General features: G+C 37.0%; 1 protein-coding gene across 3 annotated transcripts in view; it reads left to right on the forward strand.

Moving 5' to 3' along the window:
* Positions 1-23152, forward strand: part of LOC107913206 (uncharacterized) — a 35270-nt gene extending 12118 nt beyond the window's left edge. For 2 of the 3 annotated variants that reach the window (XM_016841718.2, XM_016841720.2), the window contains exons 5-24: positions 2283-2355; positions 2461-2596; positions 2755-2915; positions 3029-3153; positions 3232-3328; positions 3812-3908; positions 4174-4225; positions 4364-4465; positions 4537-4683; positions 4755-4917; positions 5005-5247; positions 5327-5481; positions 11565-11693; positions 12689-12806; positions 12917-13112; positions 13298-13409; positions 13490-13644; positions 14389-15811; positions 21058-21252; positions 21960-23152. In XM_016841718.2, the coding sequence (XP_016697207.2) occupies positions 2283-2355; positions 2461-2596; positions 2755-2915; positions 3029-3153; positions 3232-3328; positions 3812-3908; positions 4174-4225; positions 4364-4465; positions 4537-4683; positions 4755-4917; positions 5005-5247; positions 5327-5481; positions 11565-11693; positions 12689-12806; positions 12917-13112; positions 13298-13409; positions 13490-13644; positions 14389-15811; positions 21058-21252; positions 21960-22436 (4356 nt within the window). In that variant the 3' untranslated portion in view covers positions 22437-23152. The remainder of the gene's footprint in view (positions 1-2282; positions 2356-2460; positions 2597-2754; positions 2916-3028; positions 3154-3231; positions 3329-3811; positions 3909-4173; positions 4226-4363; positions 4466-4536; positions 4684-4754; positions 4918-5004; positions 5248-5326; positions 5482-11564; positions 11694-12688; positions 12807-12916; positions 13113-13297; positions 13410-13489; positions 13645-14388; positions 15812-21057; positions 21253-21959) is intronic. The other variant, XR_001688428.2, reaches the window with a different exon arrangement.
* Positions 23153-23360: the final 208 nt, after the last annotated feature.

The following is a 23360-nucleotide window of genomic DNA, read 5'->3' on the forward strand; positions in this document are numbered from 1 at the left end:
AGTTGACAGGCTTCGCAGACACCATCCTGCTCTTCAATTTTGGTCATATTCTCAATTAAATTTGTCTCGCACATTTGATTAAGGGACTTATAGTTCACATGTCCCTATATTTTGTGCCAAAGATTTGTTTCATCTACTGAAAGCTTCTGTTTTTCATTAAGGCTATAATAACTTCATGTCCCAACAAGTCTAATATAGTGCAGCTACTGGCTTTAAAAACTACACTATAATTTTTCTCAAGTAGTTGACCGTTGCTAAGGAGATTATGATTTATTTCAGACATTAAAAGAACATCTTAAAGTACTTTTGTTCTTGATGGTGTATTGATCAACACATCACCTTTGCCTTTAGCTTGAATAAGTTCATCATTTCCAATCTTCACTTTCGAAATGAAACTTCTTTCAATCTTTCTGAAGATGCTTTCTTCTGAGGTCATATGGTTGGTACATCTACTATCAATCAACTAACCCTTGGTGACTCTACTTCTTAATGCAAAACATGAAGTTGCAGACAATTGCTCCTCTTGAGCGTAGTTCCCATCAATAGCCTGAACCTGAGAATTATACTGCTGCGACCCTTGCTATTGTGTCTGCATTTTGGTCTTGCGTACCTTCTCTATGTGGTCAAGTTGCTTGCAAGCTCTGCACTGTATATCTGGTCTGAACCAGCAATATTTTTCCAAATGAGTGGTTTTCTTGTAGTAAGAGCATGGAGGCTTCTTCTTTTTTCCTCTATCTCTCCTTAGCTTTTCATTCTTGTATGTCTAGTCTTTTTTTTCTTTGCAATTCGAGGAGATCGACTATTCTCTGTTTCGAGCTTGAAAGGCTCCCTCAGCATACTTCTCTTGTCTCTCCTCTATTTTTGAGCATACGAGGCATTTATCAGCTCTGATAGAGAGATCGTAGACAGGTCTCTCGAGTCTTCAAAAGGATATCTTTTACTCATACCTCTTTGGAAGTGTTCTGATGACTTTCTCAACTATCCTACTATTAGCAAACTGATCCCCAAGCAATCTATTGTCATTTACAACAACCATGATTCTATCAAAATACTGCTTGACAGTCTCAGACTCTTTCATCTTCATATTCTCAAAATCCCTTCTCAAGTGGATAATCTGTTGTTGCATTATCTTCTATGTACCTTGAAACTCTTCTTTCAACTTATCCCAAGCTTACTTTGAAGTCTCGCAAGTCATGATCCTAGTGAAAATTACATCAAAAACACCATTATGAAGACACAACATCGCTTTAAACTTCTTAGCATGATCATCACTATGCTACTTGATCTGTGCTATTGTTGGATTGGCCCACAACGGTGGTGGCTCAATATCGACACTCACTACCTCCCACAAGTCATCTTTACTACCCAAATATGGTAGTTTTCACCATTGAACACAGGTGGTGGAGGAGGTGAAAAACTTGCTGATGACATTTTTGCACTAACAAAGAAAAAAAAATAGCCTTCAAAGATTACTGGCTCTAGATACCAATTTTTGATTTTTTAAGCTATGAAAGAAAAGAAAGACAAATCAAGTTTTAGCAATCAAATATGACTTGCTATATTTTCAATTCCAATAAAATATTTACATACCGAGCATGACCTTAAATAGTAAAATTTTACCAACTACAAGTTGACAAGTTTAGGTACATGAGATTTACTCATTGGCTAATTTCTGTCAAATCAGCACTGCTCAAACTATCTTATCAAAATAAAGATAAATAAAATAATCTAACAATTTTTCTAAACAAGTTAGACAACTTGTTAGCTTGTATCAAAAGTTTCATGATAGTCCGCAGCATTAAACCTCGCATCCCAATCCGCAAAATAGTTTTCGCCTTATGGATTCGTGAATCTAATTCACATTTGGACAGTCCACCAAATAGTTCGCCTACTGACAGTCCGCCAAATAGCTTGTTCGCCAGATAACTCGCACCAATGTTGTCCACCAAATGTGCAAATGTTGCATGGGTGGCCATCTCGCAACAGTATTAAGGGGTGGATGTGAAATGTTTATTACATTTAATTCTGATGAAAATAATTATTAAAATGGTTTTTCTTTTCTATTTGGCTGGTTGCAAACAGTAATTCATGAGAATAACTACCCACCATCTTCTGTTGTGATACATCCAGCTAATATAGTTGTTATTCCAATGGTTGATCTATTTACCTGTCTTATCGGTCATTATATTACTGATAAATTATCTTTTTCATTCTTATGATTTAGAATATACTGAGCAGCTGTTTGTTTTCTGGTTCGTGTCTCTTCCTTTCTGAAAAAATAGTATGTAGCATATGCAGAAGGTTTGATTCGGGCATACAACATTCATACATATGCGGTTCTTTATACACTACAACGTAAGTTGAGGAAAAAATGAACTCCTCTTTTAGAAGAAAAAAAAAAGATTTATTATATTAGTCCTGCTCAATGTCATATTGTTTTTCCTGTCTTGCTTTCTTCAGTTGATTATACCATTAAGCTCCTTGGTGCTGGTGCATTTGCTTTTCACCCAATGCTAGAATGGATTTTTGTTGGTGATAGACGTGGCACGCTTCTTGCATGGGATGTATCAACAGAAAGACCTATTATGATTGGAATGTAAGCATTTCCTTTTTTTTTAAAAATTGTCCTTTTATGTAATATGCTTTTCGTCACCTATTCTTTGTTTTCAAGCCTGTGTGTTTTGTGAGTTGAAAGGAGTAGAAGTAGATATTCTAGGCACTTTTCTGCTGAGATATTTTGTTTTTGCCATGCAGTACTCAGGTGGGTTCTCAACCTATTGCATCAGTTGCTTGGCTCTCAATGTTGCGTTTACTTATCATTCTCTCCAATGATGGAACTCTACATGTTTGGAAAACACGACTAGAAGTTAATCCAAATAAACCTCCAACGCAAGTAAATTTTTTTGAGCCTGCTTGTAAGTACATACAAACTTTCTTGGTAGGTAGTAGGAGAAGAAGATACATATATGTTATATATTTATCTTAATTGAAAAACACATTCTCAAATCCTTTGACGTTTTCTTTGTAGCAATTGAATCATTGGACATTCCACGTCTTCTTTCTCAGCAGGGTGGGGAAGCAGTTTATCCCCTACCAAGAATCAAAGCTTTGGAAGTTCACCCAAAATTGAACTTAGCAGCTCTGCTTTTTGCAGTTAAGGGAACTTATCTATATTATTTCCTTAAAACTGTTTGTTAATTTATGATGAATAACATACATTTTCTAAGACAGAATATGACCAGTGCTGACATGAAGAACAGAGCTGCTTACACTAGGGAAGGAAGGAAACAACTCTTTGCAGTTCTGCAAAGTGCCAGGGGATCTTCAGGTGGATATTTATTTAATCTACCTACACTCGCAGTGTTGCATATGAAGAAAATACTTTGTTTTAAAGTAATTTATTCTGGCTTTATATTTCTTAATATACCTAGATGTCAAGTTTGAAGTCTTATAGTATGTTATAAAATGGTTCCGATATAGGATGACATTTGATTTCTTATTGGCAAAGGTTAGGCAAAGTTATTCTTCATTAATGTGATCGAAGTAGAATTGAATTTATTTTTCTTGGGCACTGTTTTTAAAGAATGTATATTCATGTTTCTTGAGAAGTTGCTCAGTTCTTATGTTGATAATGTTGTATACATTTCATAACTTTCTAATTAGAAACTAAGGAAAGTTGTTTATGCTTTTATTTATTTATTTTTCTCTTTACCCTATGTCTTATTTTTCTGAATATCACAATGATTATTCCTTTTGGTGATAGCCTACTTAATTCTTTGACTATATCTACTGAAAGTTTATACATGTGTAGCATCTTTCTTAAAGGAGAAGCTCTCATCCATGGGTTCCTCGGGAATTTTGGCTGATCATCATCTTCAAGCGCAACTGCAAGAACAACACAATAAGGGGTGAGTTAAGTTTGTTTTCAAGCAAATACACAAGTTTTGGTAAGCACATTTGGAGTTTCGAACTTAAATCTGGATGCAGATAAACATTTTCAGATTGGAGGTTGAAATGTTTAATTTCGGATTAATGATCACACAAATAGATGTATTCCATAGTATTGTGGAATGTGGATAAATTCCTACCTTGGTATGATTCCATTTTATGATACAATCTTAGGATATTTATTTAATCATGCATCATTTTGACCATTTATATATTTCATGGCAGCCAAAGTCATCTTACTATTTCAGACATTGCACGGAAGGCATTCCTCTACAGTGTATGCTGCTTCTTCGTCCAACTTTATTTATTTCAAATGGAGTTATTTATTTGACATATTAAATTCTAAAATATATGTTAAATGCATTTTCAAGAGCTCTTAACGGATTCCTTTACTTTTAACTATTGATTATTGCAGCATTTCATGGAAGGTCATGCTAAAACTGTCCCCATATCTAGGCTACCTCTCATCACTATTATGGATTCCAAAAATCAACTGAAGGACATTCCTGTTTGCCAGGTGACTTGGCTATGCATCAATATCTATGTCCCCTTTTAACTTTTGTCTGACATGACTGACTTTATTGGCAGCCCTTTCATTTGGAGCTCAACTTTTTCAACAAGGAGAATCGAGTACTTCATTATCCTATCAGGGCTTTTTCTGTAGAGGGCATGAATCTTATGGCTTACAATCTTTGTTCTGGAGCAGAGAGTATTTACAAGAAACTTTTCACATCGGTAAATGCTTAAAAGGATGTATCTATAATGTTATAATGAGGCTGTGATCTTGAAATAGATTTTTCTTTCAGATCCCTGGAAATGTGGAATATTATCCTAAGCATATGGTTTATAGTAAGAAGCGGCATCTATTTCTCGTTGTTTATGAGTTTAGTGGCACTACAAATGAAGTGGTCCTTTATTGGGAAAATACTGATCTAAAGTTGTCTAATAGCAAAGGAAGCACAATCAAAGGTATGTTTGTTCGCCTGTTTTACTTGCTATTTTCTCATCATATCAACCAGATTAGTTATATATGATATTATCCTGTCGAATTTGTAGGTTTCGATGCAGCATTTATTGGTCCCAATGAAAATCACTTTGCTATTCTTGATGAAGATAAGTCTAGCTTGGCTCTGTATATCCTTCCAGGCGCAGTTTTACAAGAAGCTAACGGAAAAAAGGGTGCAGTTGAACCAAATCTTTTATCTGATGAACCTGTGGATGCAAAATTGAATTCTGTTCAGGGTCCTATTCCATTTATGTTTGACACTGAAGTCGATCATATATTTTCCACTCCTATAGGTGATTGGTCACATCTGTTTCTTCATATCGGAATCACCATTTGTGACACATGATACTGATCAATATCTTCCTACTACAGAGTCCACTTTGATATTTGCTTGTAATGGGAAGCAGATTGGCTTGGCAAAGTTGATTCAAGGGTCCTGGCTTCCAAATTCTGATGGTCACTATATATCGACGAAAACAGAAGGGAAAAAGTATGCAAGGTTAAAAGCAAATGAGATTGTGCTTCAGGTGAGTAATTCAACTTTTCTTGATATTTTTTATTTCATGATAGCTATTTAAATATTGCAATAAAATTCGTAATAACGTGTGTTGTATTTATATATCTATACTATATTAAATTTATGTGTTTTATGATAAATTTAATCAGGTTAGCAAATTAAATGTAAGTTTTTAAAACAAAGGTTCAGTATAATGAATCTATTGATATTCTTTTGGTTTGATTGAACATTTGTTCAATTATTGTCCCTCTACATGATAAGGATTTGTTGAAAATCTTTGATTTATTTCACAGCGCTAATCTTTAAGGATTATAACTGATTTTTAGAGATTTTAATTAGAGATGTTCTTTCCTTATATAATTCAATGCTTCATGTATATATATGTACATATTTCTAAGAAATACATAGTTTTGAGTGAGTTTTTCCTCGATACATTAGAGTATTCATATCTAATTTCATCATGGTATCTGATTTTTTATCTGATTTTTTAGAATAAATTTTTTTCTTGACTTTCAAAGTTTGTTTCAAAAACCCTAGAAACACTAAATTGGTTCTTTCCACCCTAGCCTTAATTTTTTTCTCTCACCACCCCTACCATTGGAGTCGGCATCTTCTAGTCGACGAAACCCCAAAATTCAGTGACCAGAAGACCTATGCGTAGGCCACACGCGTCGTCACAAGCTATTGCATCTTTGTTTCACGTGCCACCGTATTTTTTTCTGATGCCGTCACAGTGCTCTCTACTCCCTTCCAGTCATTCTCCTCTAATTGTTGGTGTATTTTGGATAAGTTTTTTGTGTGGGATCTATTTTCTATTTGGTGTTTTTTGTTATAATTTTTCAAGCAGACTTTTTTTTGGGTACTAGTTATTTTTTTCAGCATTATGTCAATGGACGAGAAGCTCATGATTCCAACCAATAATCCCTCGTTGCAAATTACTCTTGTGAAGCTTGATGGACATAATTGTCTTGCTTGGTCAAGGTCCTGCTTGGTGTTTATCAAGGCTTGTGGCTTGTAGGGATACATCACCGGTACCACGTCGAAACCTAAACTCATTGATTCAACTTTTAGTCAGTGGAATTCAGCGAGCATGGCTTATCAACTCTATGCAGCTCCATATTTCCAAAACTTATTTGCTGCTTGATATTGCAGAAAAGATTTAGAATGCTGATAATCTGACCTACTCTTGTGTTAGGAATGATGCGTAAATTTTTTAGATTCGTAATAAGGTCCACGGTACAAAATAGAAGGAGCTAACAATTTCTCAATATTTTGCTGAATTAAATGGCTTGTGGCAGGAACTTGATTATTATCAAGATTTTTAGGTGACCTGTACCAATAATGTCGAAAAATTTCAAAAGATGGTGGAGAAGGAACGCATTTTTTGTTTCTTGGCTAGGTTGAATACTGAGTATGATTAGATTCAAGTTCAAGTTCTTGGCAAAACTTTGCTTCCTTCTCTCTATAAGGATTACTCTTATGTACAACAAGAAGAGAGTCTTGTTATGCTTATATAATCCACCTATTGAGAAAGTTGGTCTCATTGCTAACCAAGATAATCCATTGGATGCTAAGTCTAACAAAGATCACTTGACGTGTGACTATTGTGGTAAGCCTCGGCACACTAAAGATTCATGCTAGTGTCACGGGGATAGAGTTTTCGTCTCTCGAACCGTGCGGCCTTAGACAATTCGTTCGTCCAAACTTGCCTAAGCCAGTCTTAACTCAAGTGAGGATTCTTTAAGAATTCCTCCAAGGCACCAATTGAAGAGCGGAAGTGATTTATGCCAAAAGAAGCTAAAACAAAGAATAACAGAAAGCCACAGAAAAGAATGCACACAAGGTGTTTGAGTAAATGCTCTCAGAATTCTATTACTCTTAAGAATTCAGAATACAATGGAATGGAGTACAAATGAGGGGAGGCTCTCTATTTATAGTTGAGCTCCCCCAAAATCAACGGTTAAGATACATTTACATCGACGGACGAGATTAACCATATCCCTTTATTCTAGGGATTTACAAGATATGCCATATCAAATCTAATCTAATCTTTACAAGATATGATTCCCTCTATCTTCTAAGATTAGTTACCATATTAGCCTAATTTGTCATTTCTTCCTTATCTTCCTTATCGGGCCAACCAGGCTTCTCCAATAACTCTTTGAATCGAGCCAGTTCTCGTAGGCCAAATGATCCCCATCTGAGCAATAGACCTCCATTAGATGCATTTGGTGCGATGCTTACGGACTTTAAGCTGCGGCCCGTGACACTAGAAGTTACATGGTCGCTCACTCGAGGTCGTGCTCAGGCAAATTTGTCAGACTCTGTGACAACAGAGGACAAATCTACGTCTAAATGCTCCATCTACGTCTAAATCTTGGTTATTGATTCCGGTGCTAATATACATATGACAGGGTTAAACAAAAGCTTATTTAACCATATTACTTGTTCATCTAAAAATAGTGTGCGAATAGTCGATGGCTCCCTTACCTCCGTATCAAGAACAAATTATGTTTTTTATACTCTTAATATCATTTTATCCTCTGTCATCCATGTCCCTAAATTCTCGATTAACCTTTTATCTGTTAGTATTACCGCTAAAGTCTTAAATTATGAACTTGAATTCTTTCCCGATCATTATGTCTTTTAAGACCTCCAGACAGGAAAAATGATTGGCAGTGGTAGATTGTATGATGACTTATATCTTCTGGATCGATCGTCCAGTATGTCTCAAGCCTTATTTGGAGAGAACAAATATGTCAACCGAGAGACAATTCAGTGGCATAAGCGGTTAGGACATCTATCATTTATTGTTCTTGCCAACATGTTTTCTACTTTGTTTTCAAGAACTTAGTTGGATTCTTTAGTTTGTGATGTATGTGAGTTTACTAAGCATATAAGAAATAGCTATCCTTTACGTAATAACAGAAGTATTGTTCCTTTTAAAATTGTTTATTCTGATGTTTGGGGCCATACTCACCTTACTTTTTTATCTGATAATTGTTGGTTTGTTATATTTATTGACTGTTGCATTTAAATGACATGGGTTTTTTATTGAAGTCCAAAAGTGATGTTTTCTCGTGTTTTCATTTTTTTAATAAATTAGTTACTACTCAATTTGATGCTAAAGTTAAGATTTTGCAAATTAATAATGGACTTTAATGATTATTTAAAATCATATGAAATTCTGCATTAGATCAATTGTCTCGGTACAAGTGTTCAGAATGGTATTGTCGAAAGGAAAAATCAACATCTTTTGGAGGTTGCTAGATCACTTATGTTCACTATGAATCTCCCAAAGACTTACTAGGGGGATGCGATTTTGGTTTTTGCTTATCTCATTAATTAGATGCTTCTTCAAGTCCTTGATTTTAAAAGTCGCATAGAAATCTTACAGGGTAAAACAGATAACCTAATTTCACCGAAGGTCTTTGGTTGTGTTTGCTTTGTCCATCTTCGACACGAGCAAACTGGATCCTCGAACAATCAAATGTGTTTTTATTGGATACTCTCCTACACAAAAAGGTTACAAATGTCATCATTCGTCATCTAGAAAGTATTATGTAAGTATGGATGTAACATTTCGTGAGGATGAACCCTACTTTTCTTCATCACAACCATCTCATCAGGGGAAGGTTATTGAAAATTAAGAGATGACACATTGCTCTGTTACTCTTCCGAGGGAGAATTTAATTTCAACAGATACTTCAGTTCAAGAAAAGACTAGTGGACAGTTGTTGGATAGGCTTGATTTAAGGACACTAGAAAAAGCAAGAAACAATATGCCATCATACAATCTATTATGTGCCCTAACTCTTCACTGTCAGGTGAGTTTTCTTTACTTGAATTTGCTACTGATTTAGAATTATCAATAACCCAACGAAAAGGTGTTAGAACTTGCACTTTACATCTTATCTCTGACTTTGTCTCTTATGATTCCTTATCCCCATTCTATAGAGTTTTTGCTTTGTCCTTATGCTCTATGTCTGTTCCACAGGATTGAAGAGAAGTTATCACTGATCCAAGATGAAAGAAGGTTATAATTTAATAAATGCGGGCTTTAACAAAAAATGAGACGTGGAAACTGATTAATCCACCTAAGGGGAAAAAAGGTTGGTTGTAAATGCGTGTTTACTATCAAGTACAAGGATGATGGTTCAATTAAAAGACTCAAAGCCAGATTAGTATCGTAAGGATTCACTCAGACATATGGAGTGGATTATCAAGAAACATTTGCTCCAGTTGCTAAATTAAACACAATTAGGATCGTTTAGTCATGTGCAACAAATCTCGATTGGGACTTACAACAGTTTGATGTAAAGAATGCCTTCTTACATGGAGACTTGGAAAAAAAAGTGCATATGATAGTTCCTCTAGGATTTAAGGATAAAGATACTCAAGGGAAGGTGTGTAGACTAAAAAAGGCTCTATATGAACTAAAACAATTTCCCAAAGTCTAGTTTGACAGATTTAGTAAGGTCATGGTGTTGTTTGGCTATCGACAAAGTAATGTTGACATACCTTCTTTATAACACATCACAAGAATAAGATTACTCTCCTTATAATTTATGTTGATGACATAATTATGACAAGAGATGACAGGGAAGAAATGACACGGCTTAAGAAAAATTGGCTTAGGAATTCGAAATCAAAGACTTGAGAAAGTTACAATATTTCCTCATAATAGAAGTGGTCAGATCGAAAGAGAAAATCTTTATTTCCCAAAGAAAGTATGTCTTAGATCTTCTTATAGAGACCCGCATGTTGAGTTGCAAACCAGCAAAATCACCTATTGAGAGTAATCACATGTTACAAGCAGGGATTGGTGAAATAATGGATAAACGGAGATATTAAAGACTCGTCAGACGATTGATTTATTTCGCTCATACTCGACCTGATATAGCTTATATAGTTAGTTTAGTAAGCCAGCTTATGCATGATCCTCACAAAGCCCATATGCAAGTAGTATTGCGAATTTTGTGCTATTTGAAGTCTGCACCAGACAAAGGTATCCTCTTCTCCAAAAATAGTCATCTCAAGATAGAAGTATTTACAAATGCAGATTAGGTTGGCTTTCTTGATTACAGAAAGTTTACAACGGGTTATTGTACTCTTGGGGGAGGAAACTTAGTCACTTGGAGAGGTAAGAAACAAAGTGTTATGGTTCGATCATGTGCAAAGGCTGAATATAGGGCCATGGCTCTAGGTGTTTGTGTACTTTTATGGCTGCAAAAGGTATTGGAAGAGCTAAAGTTGTTGAACGAAAATGGATCAACCTTGTTTGTGAAAACAAAGCCACCATCAACATAGCTCAAAATCTAGTGCAACACAATAGGACCAAGCACATTGAAGAGGAGTGTTGAGAATCTTTGATTTATTTGACAGTATTGAATAGCTAATCTTTAAGGATTATAGCTAATTTATAGATATTCTAATTAGAGATATTCTTTCCTTACATGATTCAATGCTTCATGTATATATATCTTTACATATTTCTAAGAAATACATAGTTTTGAATGATTTTTTCCTCAATATGTTAGAATATTCATCTCTAATTTTACCAGGATCATAACACTTACAAGTTAGGTTTAGTTTATTGTTATGCGCCTGCTTTGTATGGTTCCTCTAGTTAACTTTGACTTGCAAAGGACAGTGCTTTTACATTCTTTTTAATTCTGCATTTAATTTCAATGAGGCCTCAATCTAGCTTATAATGCGTATCATGTTAGATTCTCGATAGCTACTTATCATAAATATACCAGGAGTTTCTTAGAGAAACTGACTTTCTTCTTTCTTGTTTAAGATCCCAGCACAGTTATATTTACCTAAAGCATGTTAAGGAAATGCAACAGCATTGAGGATTGAGATCTCTTCTAGTGTCCATTCAACTGTCTATATAAAACACATGCATTTTTGTGGCAAAAGAAAATTCATTAGTTTCTTGGAACTAAATAGTGTATACATACATGTATACAAACTCATACATACCTATTATGCATAAGATTATATATCTATCTATCTACTTTGACAACACATTTAAAAATAATATGCTACAAGATATGATTTTTAACCATGTTGTTTCAATATCCGCAGGTACATTGGCAACAAACTCTGAGAGGCTATGTTGCTGGAGTATTAACCACTCAAAGAGTGCTTATAGTTTCAGCAGATCTTGATGTACTTGCAAGCAGTTCCTCTAAATTTGACAAAGGAAATCCTCCAATATCCTGAATATATAACGAAGCTTCTTAGCACAAAATACATGACTACTTATACATTTATACAAAATAACTGTCTATAGATTTGAGGTGTACATGGACTAGGTTTGGGTCAGGCCTATATATAGCATCGATATCATATATAATTATCTAAGCTCAATCCAAGTCTAAATAATGAGAATCAAATTTTGTTTAAACTCGTCCATATTTATAAATAGCTATCCCAATCTTATTTAGGCGTACCCGATTCTTATTTTAAAAAATTATTAATATTTAGTAAATATATATATTATTAAATTTTAAACATAAACACTTAATATATTTTAATATTTACATTATAGTATTATATTTAATTTCAGAAGATACATAAATTATACAAATATAAAAATAAATATTAGGCCTTACATATAGAAACTTAAGCTCGATTTATATTCAAAACGGACTTAATTTTTTTCCTAAATTCAATTTTTAGGCTTAATACTTTTATCCAAATCTTCTTAATATTGAATGCTTGGCATATCATCTTGTCCTTGAATGGGTCTAGCTTGTAAATTTATACAATTTTTTACTCTGAGGTTGGTGTATCAACAGGGAGAAACAGGAGATATCTCTTTTATCTTGTAGTACCTGAGTCTATTTCTTGAATCAATATCCTGATTCTATGACTTGTTTAAAAAAAGATGTGCCCACCAGCTGTGGTTGTTGAGAAGAATATAACCTTAGCATTTTTTTCATTTTGTTTTGTTTTTTACTGTTTTGCTTCTTCCTACCACTTCTCCATGGAATGACGCACCAATTTTTTCTGAGATATAAAAGTATGTTAGAACTTGACCAACGTAAATTCAGCCTTCATTTGTCTGTCAAGGGTAGCGACTTTCTTTAATCAACAAATATGAGGTTACACTTGTATATGTTTGCATGCATGCTTGTAGTAGTAGACGTATGAAATATATATACCCAAGATTAATAAATTTGTTTGACTTCTTAACTCGTACGCACTTTAGATCCCTTTTGTGGGTTGGACCTGCACTTCTCTTTTCTACTGCAACTGCAGTTTGTATTTTAGGATGGGATGGGAAAGTGAGGACTATACTTTCCGTTAGCATGCCAAATGCAGGTTTTTATTCTCGTTCTCAATTGCCTTTTACTCCATTTTGTTGTATCAAATACAACTCTCTGATGCATCAATGTCTTGTGGAGTTACTGAGATGATCTTCTACTCTGCAGCTCTAGTTGGGGCTCTAAATGACCGGTTGTTGCTCGCTAACCCTACAGATATAAATCCCAGACAAAAGAGGGGGGTTGAGATTAAGAGTTGTCTTGTTGGGCTTCTCGAACCTCTTCTTATTGGTTTTGCTACCATGCAACAAAATTTTGAGCAGAAGCTTGACCTTTCTGAAATATTGTACCAAATAACATCAAGGTTTTATTCTCCCTTTTGTTTGTGTGTGTATTTTAATGTTTTCTGCCAATGTTACTTATTTGATTGTAAGTCCTTTGATGCGTAAAAATTTAGCATCTTGTCAGTTACTATCTTTGCATTAACTATATCAAAATCGATTGGTGCATTAAACGTGTATCTGACTTTTACTGTTTTACCTTATTAAGGTTTGACAGCCTACGTATCACTCCTCGATCTCTTGATATTTTAGCTAGAGGTCCTCCTGTTTGCGGAGATCTTGCAGTGTCATTATCCCAAGCAGGTCCACAGTTCACTCAGGTAGATGAATGGTTATGTGCTATGTTTACATTTCAGTTCCCTTCTGTTTTTTGTTCTGAATTTGCAATAAACAAACTCAGGTTCTGCGGGGAGTCTATGCAATCAGGGCACTTCGTTTCTCTACTGCTTTATCTGTTTTGAAGGATGAATTTGTGCGTTCTAGAGATTATCCAAAATGTCCACCAACCTCTCATTTGTTCCACCGATTCCGCCAATTGGGATATGCCTGTATCAAGTAAGCAATCACGGTTGTTGACTTCTATCTCTCTCACTGCTGGGGTTCTGGGTTTTACAAACATGTTTAATGAACTTTTCGTCAATAATCTTATTTTTTAGAAGGTTGAGAAGATACTAACTTTTTTATGAAAAAAGTCAATTTGTTGATTATTTTTCAGAAGACTGAACATGTAATATACCATGCTAGATATATGCGTACTGGCTCCTGATTCAGAGTTTAGATTAGAATATTCTAGTTATTAGCACTGCTACTGAAAATTTGAATTGATATTCATACCAATCTTCCATATGTATAGTTTGGGATAGATTTCATATTTTTGTTGTCGTTACATACCTAATGCAGATTGAATCTTTATCTTAAGAGTTATCTATTCCATTAGATCCTTATCAAAGTTCAAAACGTATAAAATGTTGTTTTGCGTCTTAGATGATGCATCTATCTTCGGAATTAATTGTCATGATATAGCATTATAGGCATATTCTGATCTTCTATCCATTAACATTGTTGATCCTTCATGTCTGTTCGAATTGTCAAAGTCCAAAACATATAAAATGTTGTCTTCTCCCTTAGTTAAGCATCTTTCTTTAGAATTATTGTCATGATTTCATATAATCTTTATTAAGAGCATTATAGGCATCTTCTGCTCTTCTATCCATTAAGATTGTTGAGCCTTCCTAACTGTTTGAATTGCCATTTTATGGTCCTATTTTTTCTTTAATGAGACTTCAGCTTAAATTGCAGGTATGGTCAGTTTGACAGTGCAAAGGAAACTTTTGAAGTCATAGCAGACTACGAAAGCATGCTAGACCTGTTTATATGCCACCTCAACCCCAGTGCAATGCGGCGTCTTGCTCAGAGGCTAGAAGAAGAAGGTGCTGATTCAGAATTGAGGCGATATTGTGAAAGGATTTTAAGAATCCGCTCAAGCGGTTGGACACAAGGCATTTTTGCCAACTTTGCTGCAGAAAGTATGGTTCCTAAAGGCCCTGAATGGGGTGGTGGAAACTGGGAAATCAAGACCCCTATGACCTTGAAGAGTATACCCCAATGGGAGCTTGCTGCAGAAGTTATGCCATACATGAAGACTGATAATGGTGCCATTCCATCAATTATCTCAGATCATATTGGTGTTTACCTTGGTGTAATAAAAGGAAGAGGTAACGTTATCGAAGTAAGGGAAGGTAGCCTGGTCATACCTAGAGCTACTGACAGTAAGCCAAATGGAGTCCATACATCTATGGCTAAATCTATAGATAAATCTTTGGGAGTTGCAGGTGGTGGAACCAAGGCTGATTCTTTTATGGGTCTGGAAACTTTAATCAAACCACATGACAGTTCCACTACCTCTGATGAACAAGCTAAAGCTGCAGAAGAATTTAAGAAAACAATGTATGGCACAGCTAATAATGGTAGCAGCAGCGATGAGGAAGGAGTATCAAAAACTAAGAAGTTACAGATCAGAATACGAGACAAGCCGACATCAGGCACAGTGGATGTCAATAAGATTAAAGAAGCAACAAAGCGACTTGGTGATGGCTTGGGTCTACCTAAAACTAGAGCAAAATCATTGAGTGGAATTTTTCAGGATCTTGGTCAGAGTCAACAGCAACCTTATCCTGCTACCTGTGGGGCTGTGACTAATCCCACAATTTCTGCCCCTGGAGATCTCTTTGGCACTGAGCCATGGGCACAACCTACATTTTTATCAAAACCAACTCCTGCGCCCACCAAAGGTGTTGGAATTGCAGCTGGACCTATACCGGAGGACTTTTTCCAAAACACAATACCATCCCTCCAGGTTGCAGCTGCTTTGCCTCCTCCTGGAACTTTAATTTCAAAGTTGGATCATATTTCTCAACCGGCTGAAGTTGGCAGAAAAGTGCCACCTGATCAGGTAAATGCACCTGTAGCTAGTGCTGGTCTCCCTGATGGTGGGGTTCCACCTCAAGCCACTGAACAATCTATTCCTCCTGAGTCTTTTGCACTTCCTGACGGCGGCGTTCCTCCACAATACTCAGCTCCGGCTGCTGGTATGCCACGACCTCAAGTTCAGCCTGCTCAAACACAGCTATCCACGCAGCCTCTTGATCTTAGTGCTCTTGGAGTTCCAGTCACCACTGAGTCAGGAAAACCTACTCCTCCAGCATCTGTGCGCCCTGGACAGGTGAATACGCACATTATGTTATCTTTTCTCACTTTCGTTCCTGATTTTAAGAGGCCCTTGCATTTTCTACTTAATTAACATAGCCGTCTAATAACTGTTGGTTTCTAACTTAGCAAACAAAGTTTAAAAACAACTTAGATGAATGTTTTAGATGTTTGAAAGATTAAAACAGGAGCAAGAACAAGCAAAAAGTTGAATGAGCAAAGTGTTTTTCTCATTACCCGAATAAGTGCATGGTTACATACATAAATAGAACAAAAACTACATAGAAAGAAAACAAAGCTTGCTTGTGCAAGTAACTAAAGGTTTACATCAACAAAATGACAACCTAATTTGACTACTAAATCAGCTAAGCACACATTTTAACCTTAGCTGATCAAAGCAAATAATGATTACACCATAGACTAACAAAAGTCAACTAAACAAACAAGGCTTGTCGAATTGCACAATGGATTTTAACATGCTTTAGCCGAGTTTCTGGTTTCATGCATGCAACGTAGGTTTTGCATGGATTCTTAAACTTTGCTGCTGTCGTTGCCACCTTTTAAACACTCCTCCTTGGCTATAAAGCAGCAAACTCTGATTTTCTTCTTCAAATATTCAAACCTTGAAGCAGCCAATGGTTTGGTTAATAGATCAGCAAGTTGATCTCTTGAGCAGCAGTGAACTAAGCTTATCTCTTTGGACATTTCAGCTTCTCTCACAAAATTATATCTAATTTTAAAATGCTTGGTCTTACCATGAAAAATCGGATTTTTGGCAATGGCTACAGCCGATTGGTTGTCAACCTTAATCACAGTGGCCTCCTTGGATCAGCATTCAGATCACACAATATTTTCCTAAGCCAAATGGCTTGATTTACAGCAGAAGCAGCTGCGATGTATTCTGCCTCAGCAATGGATTGAGCCACTGTCTGTTGCTTCTTCGAGCTCCAGCAGAAGACACTTGAGCCAAGGGTGAAGAAGTAGCCTGATGTGCTCTTCATGTCATCAGCAGAACCAACCCAATCACTGTCTGAATATCCCACTAGTCTCAGCTCCTCAGCCCTTTCAAACTTCACTCCACAACTCAGAGTCCCTTTGACATACCTTAGGACCCTTTTTGCTGCTTTAAAATGTGCAACTGTGCAGCAATGCATGAATCTCGATAGAAGACCAACAGCATGCATGATGTCTGGTCTAGTTGCAGTCAAATAGAGCAGGCAGCCAACCAAGCTTCTGTAATTCTTTTCATCCACTCGATCTTCATCTCCTAGGCTGGTGAGTTTTTCTCCTAAAGCCACAGGAGTGCTAGCAGGCTTGCAGTTTGTCATGCAAAACCTGCTCAAAACCTTCGATGCGAATGCCTTCTGGCCTATGAAAATACCTTGTTCATTTTGTTTCACTTCCATGCCAAGGAAGTATGTCATTAATCCAAGGTCAGTCATCTCAAACACAGTTTGCATTTGCTTCTTAAAGGTTTCAATTTCCTCCCTTTTGCAGCCAGTGACCAGTAAATCATCAACATACAATGAAACAATTAGCAAAGTTTCATTACCTTCCTTCTTAACATAGAGAGTAGGCTCACTGGTGCTCTTTATGAACCCGAGCCTTGTCAGGTAGGTATCCATTCGATCGTACTAGGCCCTTGGAGCTTGCTTGAGACCATACAGGGCCTTTTTGAGCTTGTAGACCTTCTCTTCTTCTCCTTGAACTTCAAAGCCTTCAGGTTGATCTATGAAGATTTCCTCCATGAGAAATCCATTTAAAAAGGCTGATTGCCACTGTTTTTGGGCTGCTAAGGCAAACAACATTCTTATAGTGTCCAGCCTTGCAACAGGAGCAAAGGTTTCAAAGAAATCAACTCCCTGCTGTTGGCTATACCCTTTCACAACTAATCTAGCTTTGTGTCTGTTCAGTGATCCATCTGCATTATTTTTGATCCTGAACACCCATTTAACTCCAATGATCTTCCTACCTTCTGGTCTATCAACCAGCTCACAGGTTTCATTCTTTTGGATCATCCTTAGTTCAGCTTCCATAGCCTCTTGCCAGCATTTCTCTTTCGAGGCTTCAGCATAGCAGGATGGCTCAACATGGTCACAGCACATCTTTCATAGATGTCTGCCAATGTTCTGGTGCCCCTAACAGGCATATCATCAAAATCATCCATAGCTTCATTTTCAACTTCAGCATGTTGGTGATCAAGGTCCTGCAAGTCTTCTTCAGCTAAGCTTGCATCTGTCCCATTCCACTTCCAACAGCTTCCTTCATTGAACTTGACATCTCTGCTTACAATAACCTTTTTTGTTGATGGATCAAAGATCCTATAACCCTTCTTCACACTACTGTAGCCTACAAATACCCCTGGCACAGACTTTCTTTCCAGCTTGGTTCTCTTCTCTGCTGGCACAAGTGCATAGCATAAGCATCCAAACACTTTCAAGTGTGACACGATTGGTTTCTGCCCGAACCAGACCTCAAAGGGTGTTTTACCTTTGACTGCTTTAGTTGGTAGTCTATTTAGTAAGTAGACAGATGTGTTTACTGCCTCAGCCCAGAAGTTGTTTGGCATTTTGGCCTCAAACAGTAGGCATCTGGCCATATCAAGAACAGTCCTGTTTCTCCTCTCACAAACACCATTTTGCTGTGGTGTGTAGACAGTGGTCAGTTGGTGTAGGATGCCAGCATCATCACAAATCTTCTGGAACCTCTGAGACACATACTCGGCTCCATTGTCTGACCTTAGGCTCTTGAGTTTGCTGTTGGCTTGGTTTTCAGCCAAAGCCTTGAACATGCAAAAGAAGTCAGTGACATCTGACTTTTGTTTCAAGAAGGTTACCCAACAAAACCTGGTGCAGTCATCAATGAACAAGGCAAAATACTTGCAGCCATTTAGTGAGCTGGTCTTCATAGGTCCACAGATGTTAGTGTGAACCAACTGAAGTTTCTCTTGGGCTCTCCATGCCTTGTTGACTGGAAAGGGCAATCTGGTTTGCTTGCCAAGCTGACAGACTTCACACACCTCTTTGTTTGGCTCGAACTTAGCCATATCTTCAACCAAATTCAGTTTTTGCATTTGCCCGAGTGAGTTGTAGTTCACATGCCCCATTCTTTTGTGCCACAAACTTGCCTCATCAGTCTGAGCTGCATATGCTCTTGCTTGCAACTGATTTACATCCACATTGAAGGTTCTATCTTGCATAGCTACTTTTGCCAACACCTGGTCAGTAGCATCTTTGATTGTGCATATTTTGCCTTTAAACAGGAGAGAGTACCCTTTCTCCATTAGCTGACCAACACTTAACAAATTTTGGTCAATGTCAGGTACATAAAAAACTTCTGAAATGGTTTTAATACCTGACTTGGTGCAAATCACTGCTTTGCCTTTGCCTTTAGCCTTGAGAAGCTCACCATTTCCAATTCTGACATTGGACTCAAATGAGGTGTCAAGCTCCTTGAACATGCTTTCCTCTGAGGCCATATGATGAGTGCATCCACTATCGATCAGCCAAATTTTGCTGACTTTGCTCGAGCTTGCAAAGCAGGAGGCTGTGAAGACATGTTCTTCCTGTGCCTCGATGTCTTCAGCTACTTGAGCCTGATTATGATTCTGTGACTGAGCTTTTGGTTTGTTCTTACACACTTTCTCAATGTGACAAAGCTGTTTGCAGCCTCTACACTGAATGTCAGGCCTGTACCAGCAATATTTCTCAAGGTGAGTTGTTCTTTTGCAATGAACACAGGGTGGAAACTTCTTCTTGGCAGCTTCCTTCTTTCCTCTTTCTTTCTTTTCTGACCAAGGCTTCTTGCCTTTGTGATTCGAGCTGAAGCTTGAGCTCTCTCTACTCCTAGCTTGAAAAGCTCCCTCAGAATACTCCTCCATTCTGTTTGCTCTTCTTTGCTCTTGAGTATAGAGAGCATTTATCAGTTCTGTCAAGGGAATGGCAGATAAGTCCCTCGAATCCTCCAGGGCAGAAATCTTGGATTCATACTTCTCTGGCAAGGTTGTTATGACTTTCTCCACTACCCTCTGATCACTAAAGTCATCTCCAAGCAGTCTTATGTTGTTGACAGTAGACATAATTCTGTCAGCATACTGCTTGATGGTTTCTGAGTCTTTCATTCTCAGATTCTCAAAGTCCCTTCTCAAGTTGATGAGTTATTGCTGCCTGGTTTTGTCTGAGCCTTGAAACCCTTCCTTGAGTTTGTCCCAGGCCTCCTTTGGTGTGTCGCAGGCCATTATCCTTGTGAAGATAGCATCTGAAACTCCACTTTGAAGGCATGACATGGCCTTGTACTTCTTTGCACAGTCTTCATTATACTGCCTTATCTGAGCTATCGTGGGATTAGCTCTTAAGGGTGGTGGTTCTGTGTCATTTTGGACAACATTCCACAGGTCATGTGCCTGTAGATATGTTTTCATTTTGACAGCCCATATATTGTAGCTTTCACCAGCAAACATGGGTGGAGGTGGTGGTGAGAAGCTCATCTTCACGCAGCTTTCAAAACTCTGAGCAACAAAGATAGTTCCTGCTTCTTTTCTTTCAAACACACAGCACACAACAAGAGGCCCTCAAAGACAACAGGCTCTCGATACCATTTGTTGGTTTCTAACTTAGCAAACAAAGTTTAAAAACAACTTAGATGAATGTTTTAGATGTTTGAAAGATTAAAACAGGAGCAAGAACAAGCAAAAAGTTGAATGAGCAAAGTGTTTTTCTCATTACCCGAATAAGTGCATGGTTACATACATAATAGAACAAAAACTACATAGAAAGAAAACAAAGCTTGCTTGTGCAAGTAACTAAAGGTTTACATCAACAAAATGAAAACCTAATTTGACTACTAAATCAGCTAAGCACGCATTTTAACCTTAGCTGATCAAAGCAAATAATGATTACACCATAGACTAACAAAAGTCAACTAAACAAACAAGGCTTGTCGAATTGCACAATGGATTTTAACATGCTTCAGCCGAGTTTCTGGTTTCATGCATGCAACGTAGGTTTTGCATGGATTCTTAAACTTTGCTGCTGTCGTTGCCACCTTTTAAACAATAACTTCAAGTCTCTTAACTTATTGCCTTGGAAAATACTAAATTATTTCTAACAGTATTTGGAATAAAGGTTCTTTTGGCATATTTGGCTTTGTAGCTATAATCTATCCTTGTCTCTTGGGAGCTCTCTACGTCTTTCATTCTCTGGAAATGTGTTTATTTTGTAGCTTCCTTTATTCTTCGGTTTACCATATTTTCTCTTCTGATAGGTTCCACGTGGGGCTCCAGCTTCCATATGTTTTAAGACTGGACTTGCCCACCTTGAGCTGAATCAACTTCCAGATTCATTATCCTGTTTTAATGAAGCTTTTCTGGCATTAGCTAAAGATAACTCTCGTGGAGCTGATATTAAAGCACAAGCTACCATTTGTGCTCAGTACAAGATAGCAGTAACCCTTCTTCAGGTAGGTCCTTTTTTCTTTCAAGGCACCAAATGGTTTAGAACTTGAGTCAAACATCCAAGAATATCAGCATGTTTTTTAGTTGTACTACAGACTAAAACATAGAATGGATTGATGATATTTTATATCGGCCAAATATTCAATGGGTAAGCCATTATTTTAGGAGCGTAGAGTTTTAAGTTCACTTGGGTTTTGAATACATTAATATAGGTTCTCTCTCTCTTCTGTGATCTATTATGGTTCTGTCCTTCCTTTTGCATTTCTCATTCACATAGCATGACGAGGATCTTGTTTAGGCTCTTTTGTTGCTAGTTGTTTCTATTTTTTTTTTCATGATCTCTTGAGGACAGTTGCATTATAAACAGGTGTAACTCCAAAGTCTTTGTATTGCACACTGACATTACTAAAGATCATAAAATTAAAATTTCTGATCTATGATCTATATGGGACGATGATGCGCCTATTCTGGGTACATGGACCATTATGCAACATGTTTAGTTAAATCTATTGCCATTGTAAAAAACAAGGTGGATAAGTTTATGCTAATTGATGATGCGTGACAATTCAAAAATTCAAGTTTTCACTAAGCTTAGCAATAGCATTCTGCTTACTTTGTGCCCATTAAGAAACCGAACTTTCAACCATTTTTCTCTAGCTTTCAACCATAAAATTATCTGTCATGACTGGATATTGCGCTGGTTCTACTCCAGGAAATTTCAAGGTTGCAGAAAGTCCAAGGCCCAAGAGCGCTAAGCGCAAAAGATGAGATGGCTAGATTATCAAGACATCTGGGTTCTTTGCCACTTCAGGCAAAGCACCGAATAAATTGTATCCGCACTGCCATAAAACGAAATATGGATGTTCAGAACTATGGTTATGCGAAGCAGATGCTTGAACTTCTCCTGTCTAAGGCACCTCCGGGTAAGCAAGAGGAATTGAGGAGCCTTATTGATATTTGTGTTCAGAGGGGTTTAACCAACAAGTCAATTGATCCCCTGGAAGATCCCTCTCAATTCTGTGGCGCCACACTCAGCCGTCTGTCTACTATCGGATATGATGTTTGCGATCTTTGTGGCGCCAAATTTTCAGCTCTCTCAACTCCCGGATGCATTATCTGTGGTATGGGAAGCATTAAAAGATCAGATGCGCTAGGAGGGGCAGGCCCCGTACCTTCACCATTTGGCTGACTTCGTATCTGTCATTTCCATAATCTATAACACTCTCCCGGAAGACCGTCCTTAATGTCATAGGACCCCGCCTTCCCTTTGTTTTGACTCCTTCCAATGTTCAGTTCGTTTATCATCGACAATCTAACGGCGCCTACAAGGTTTGTATCTGATTCTTTTTCTTACTCGCCCTCTCCCTTTTGTTTTCACCTTTTTCTCACCCCCTTCTGCTCCATTGATCTGCTCTTGACTTAGGACCTCCTCTGTTTTAGTACTTGTCAGGTTTTCATTGTTGCTAACACCATAACAATTCCCTGGTTTCTAAAGACCATGCAGATATGCTCACTTATACTTTTATTACTCTCTGGTTCATTCTCATGTGTATACCATTGCAAAAGTACAGAAAATAGCCCATCATCTCATCTCATACGCGTGAGAATCTTTGATCTTCTTTTTTAAAATTTAATTTTATTAATTTATTTATTCAACGAGACTAGGCTTGAAGTACGATAAAAAGAACATCCAAGAATGATTGTTTTCGTAAGGATATAAAAATTGGTGCAGTGGTGGGCTCAAGTTCACATAACCTGCTGCTGCTGCTATTGTCGAGTTGTCAACAAAACAAAGCAGGGCTCTTCCAACCTGTTGTTGATGAGCAGGTAAAAAGGATTTGTCCCTTTCCAGATGCCTATCCTGATAATATCTATTGGTGCATTGGTGTTGAAAATTTTGATATGTACGAGATTGAGAATATCATATGTTTAAAAATTATATTTTAAAAATAAATAAATAAAACATGATAAAATTTCAATCTAATGGAAATAAAAAGTTCCAGCTTAATGCACTAAATAATAGTTACTTTTATTGATGGCAATAATTTCTTGATCTAATGGCAATGTTATAGACATAAAAATTTGGTTTCAATTTCAAATAATATCATTTTTC

This window comes from Gossypium hirsutum, chromosome D11 (genome assembly GCF_007990345.1).
Source record: "Gossypium hirsutum isolate 1008001.06 chromosome D11, Gossypium_hirsutum_v2.1, whole genome shotgun sequence".
In the NCBI taxonomy this organism is placed as follows: domain Eukaryota; kingdom Viridiplantae; phylum Streptophyta; class Magnoliopsida; order Malvales; family Malvaceae; genus Gossypium; species Gossypium hirsutum.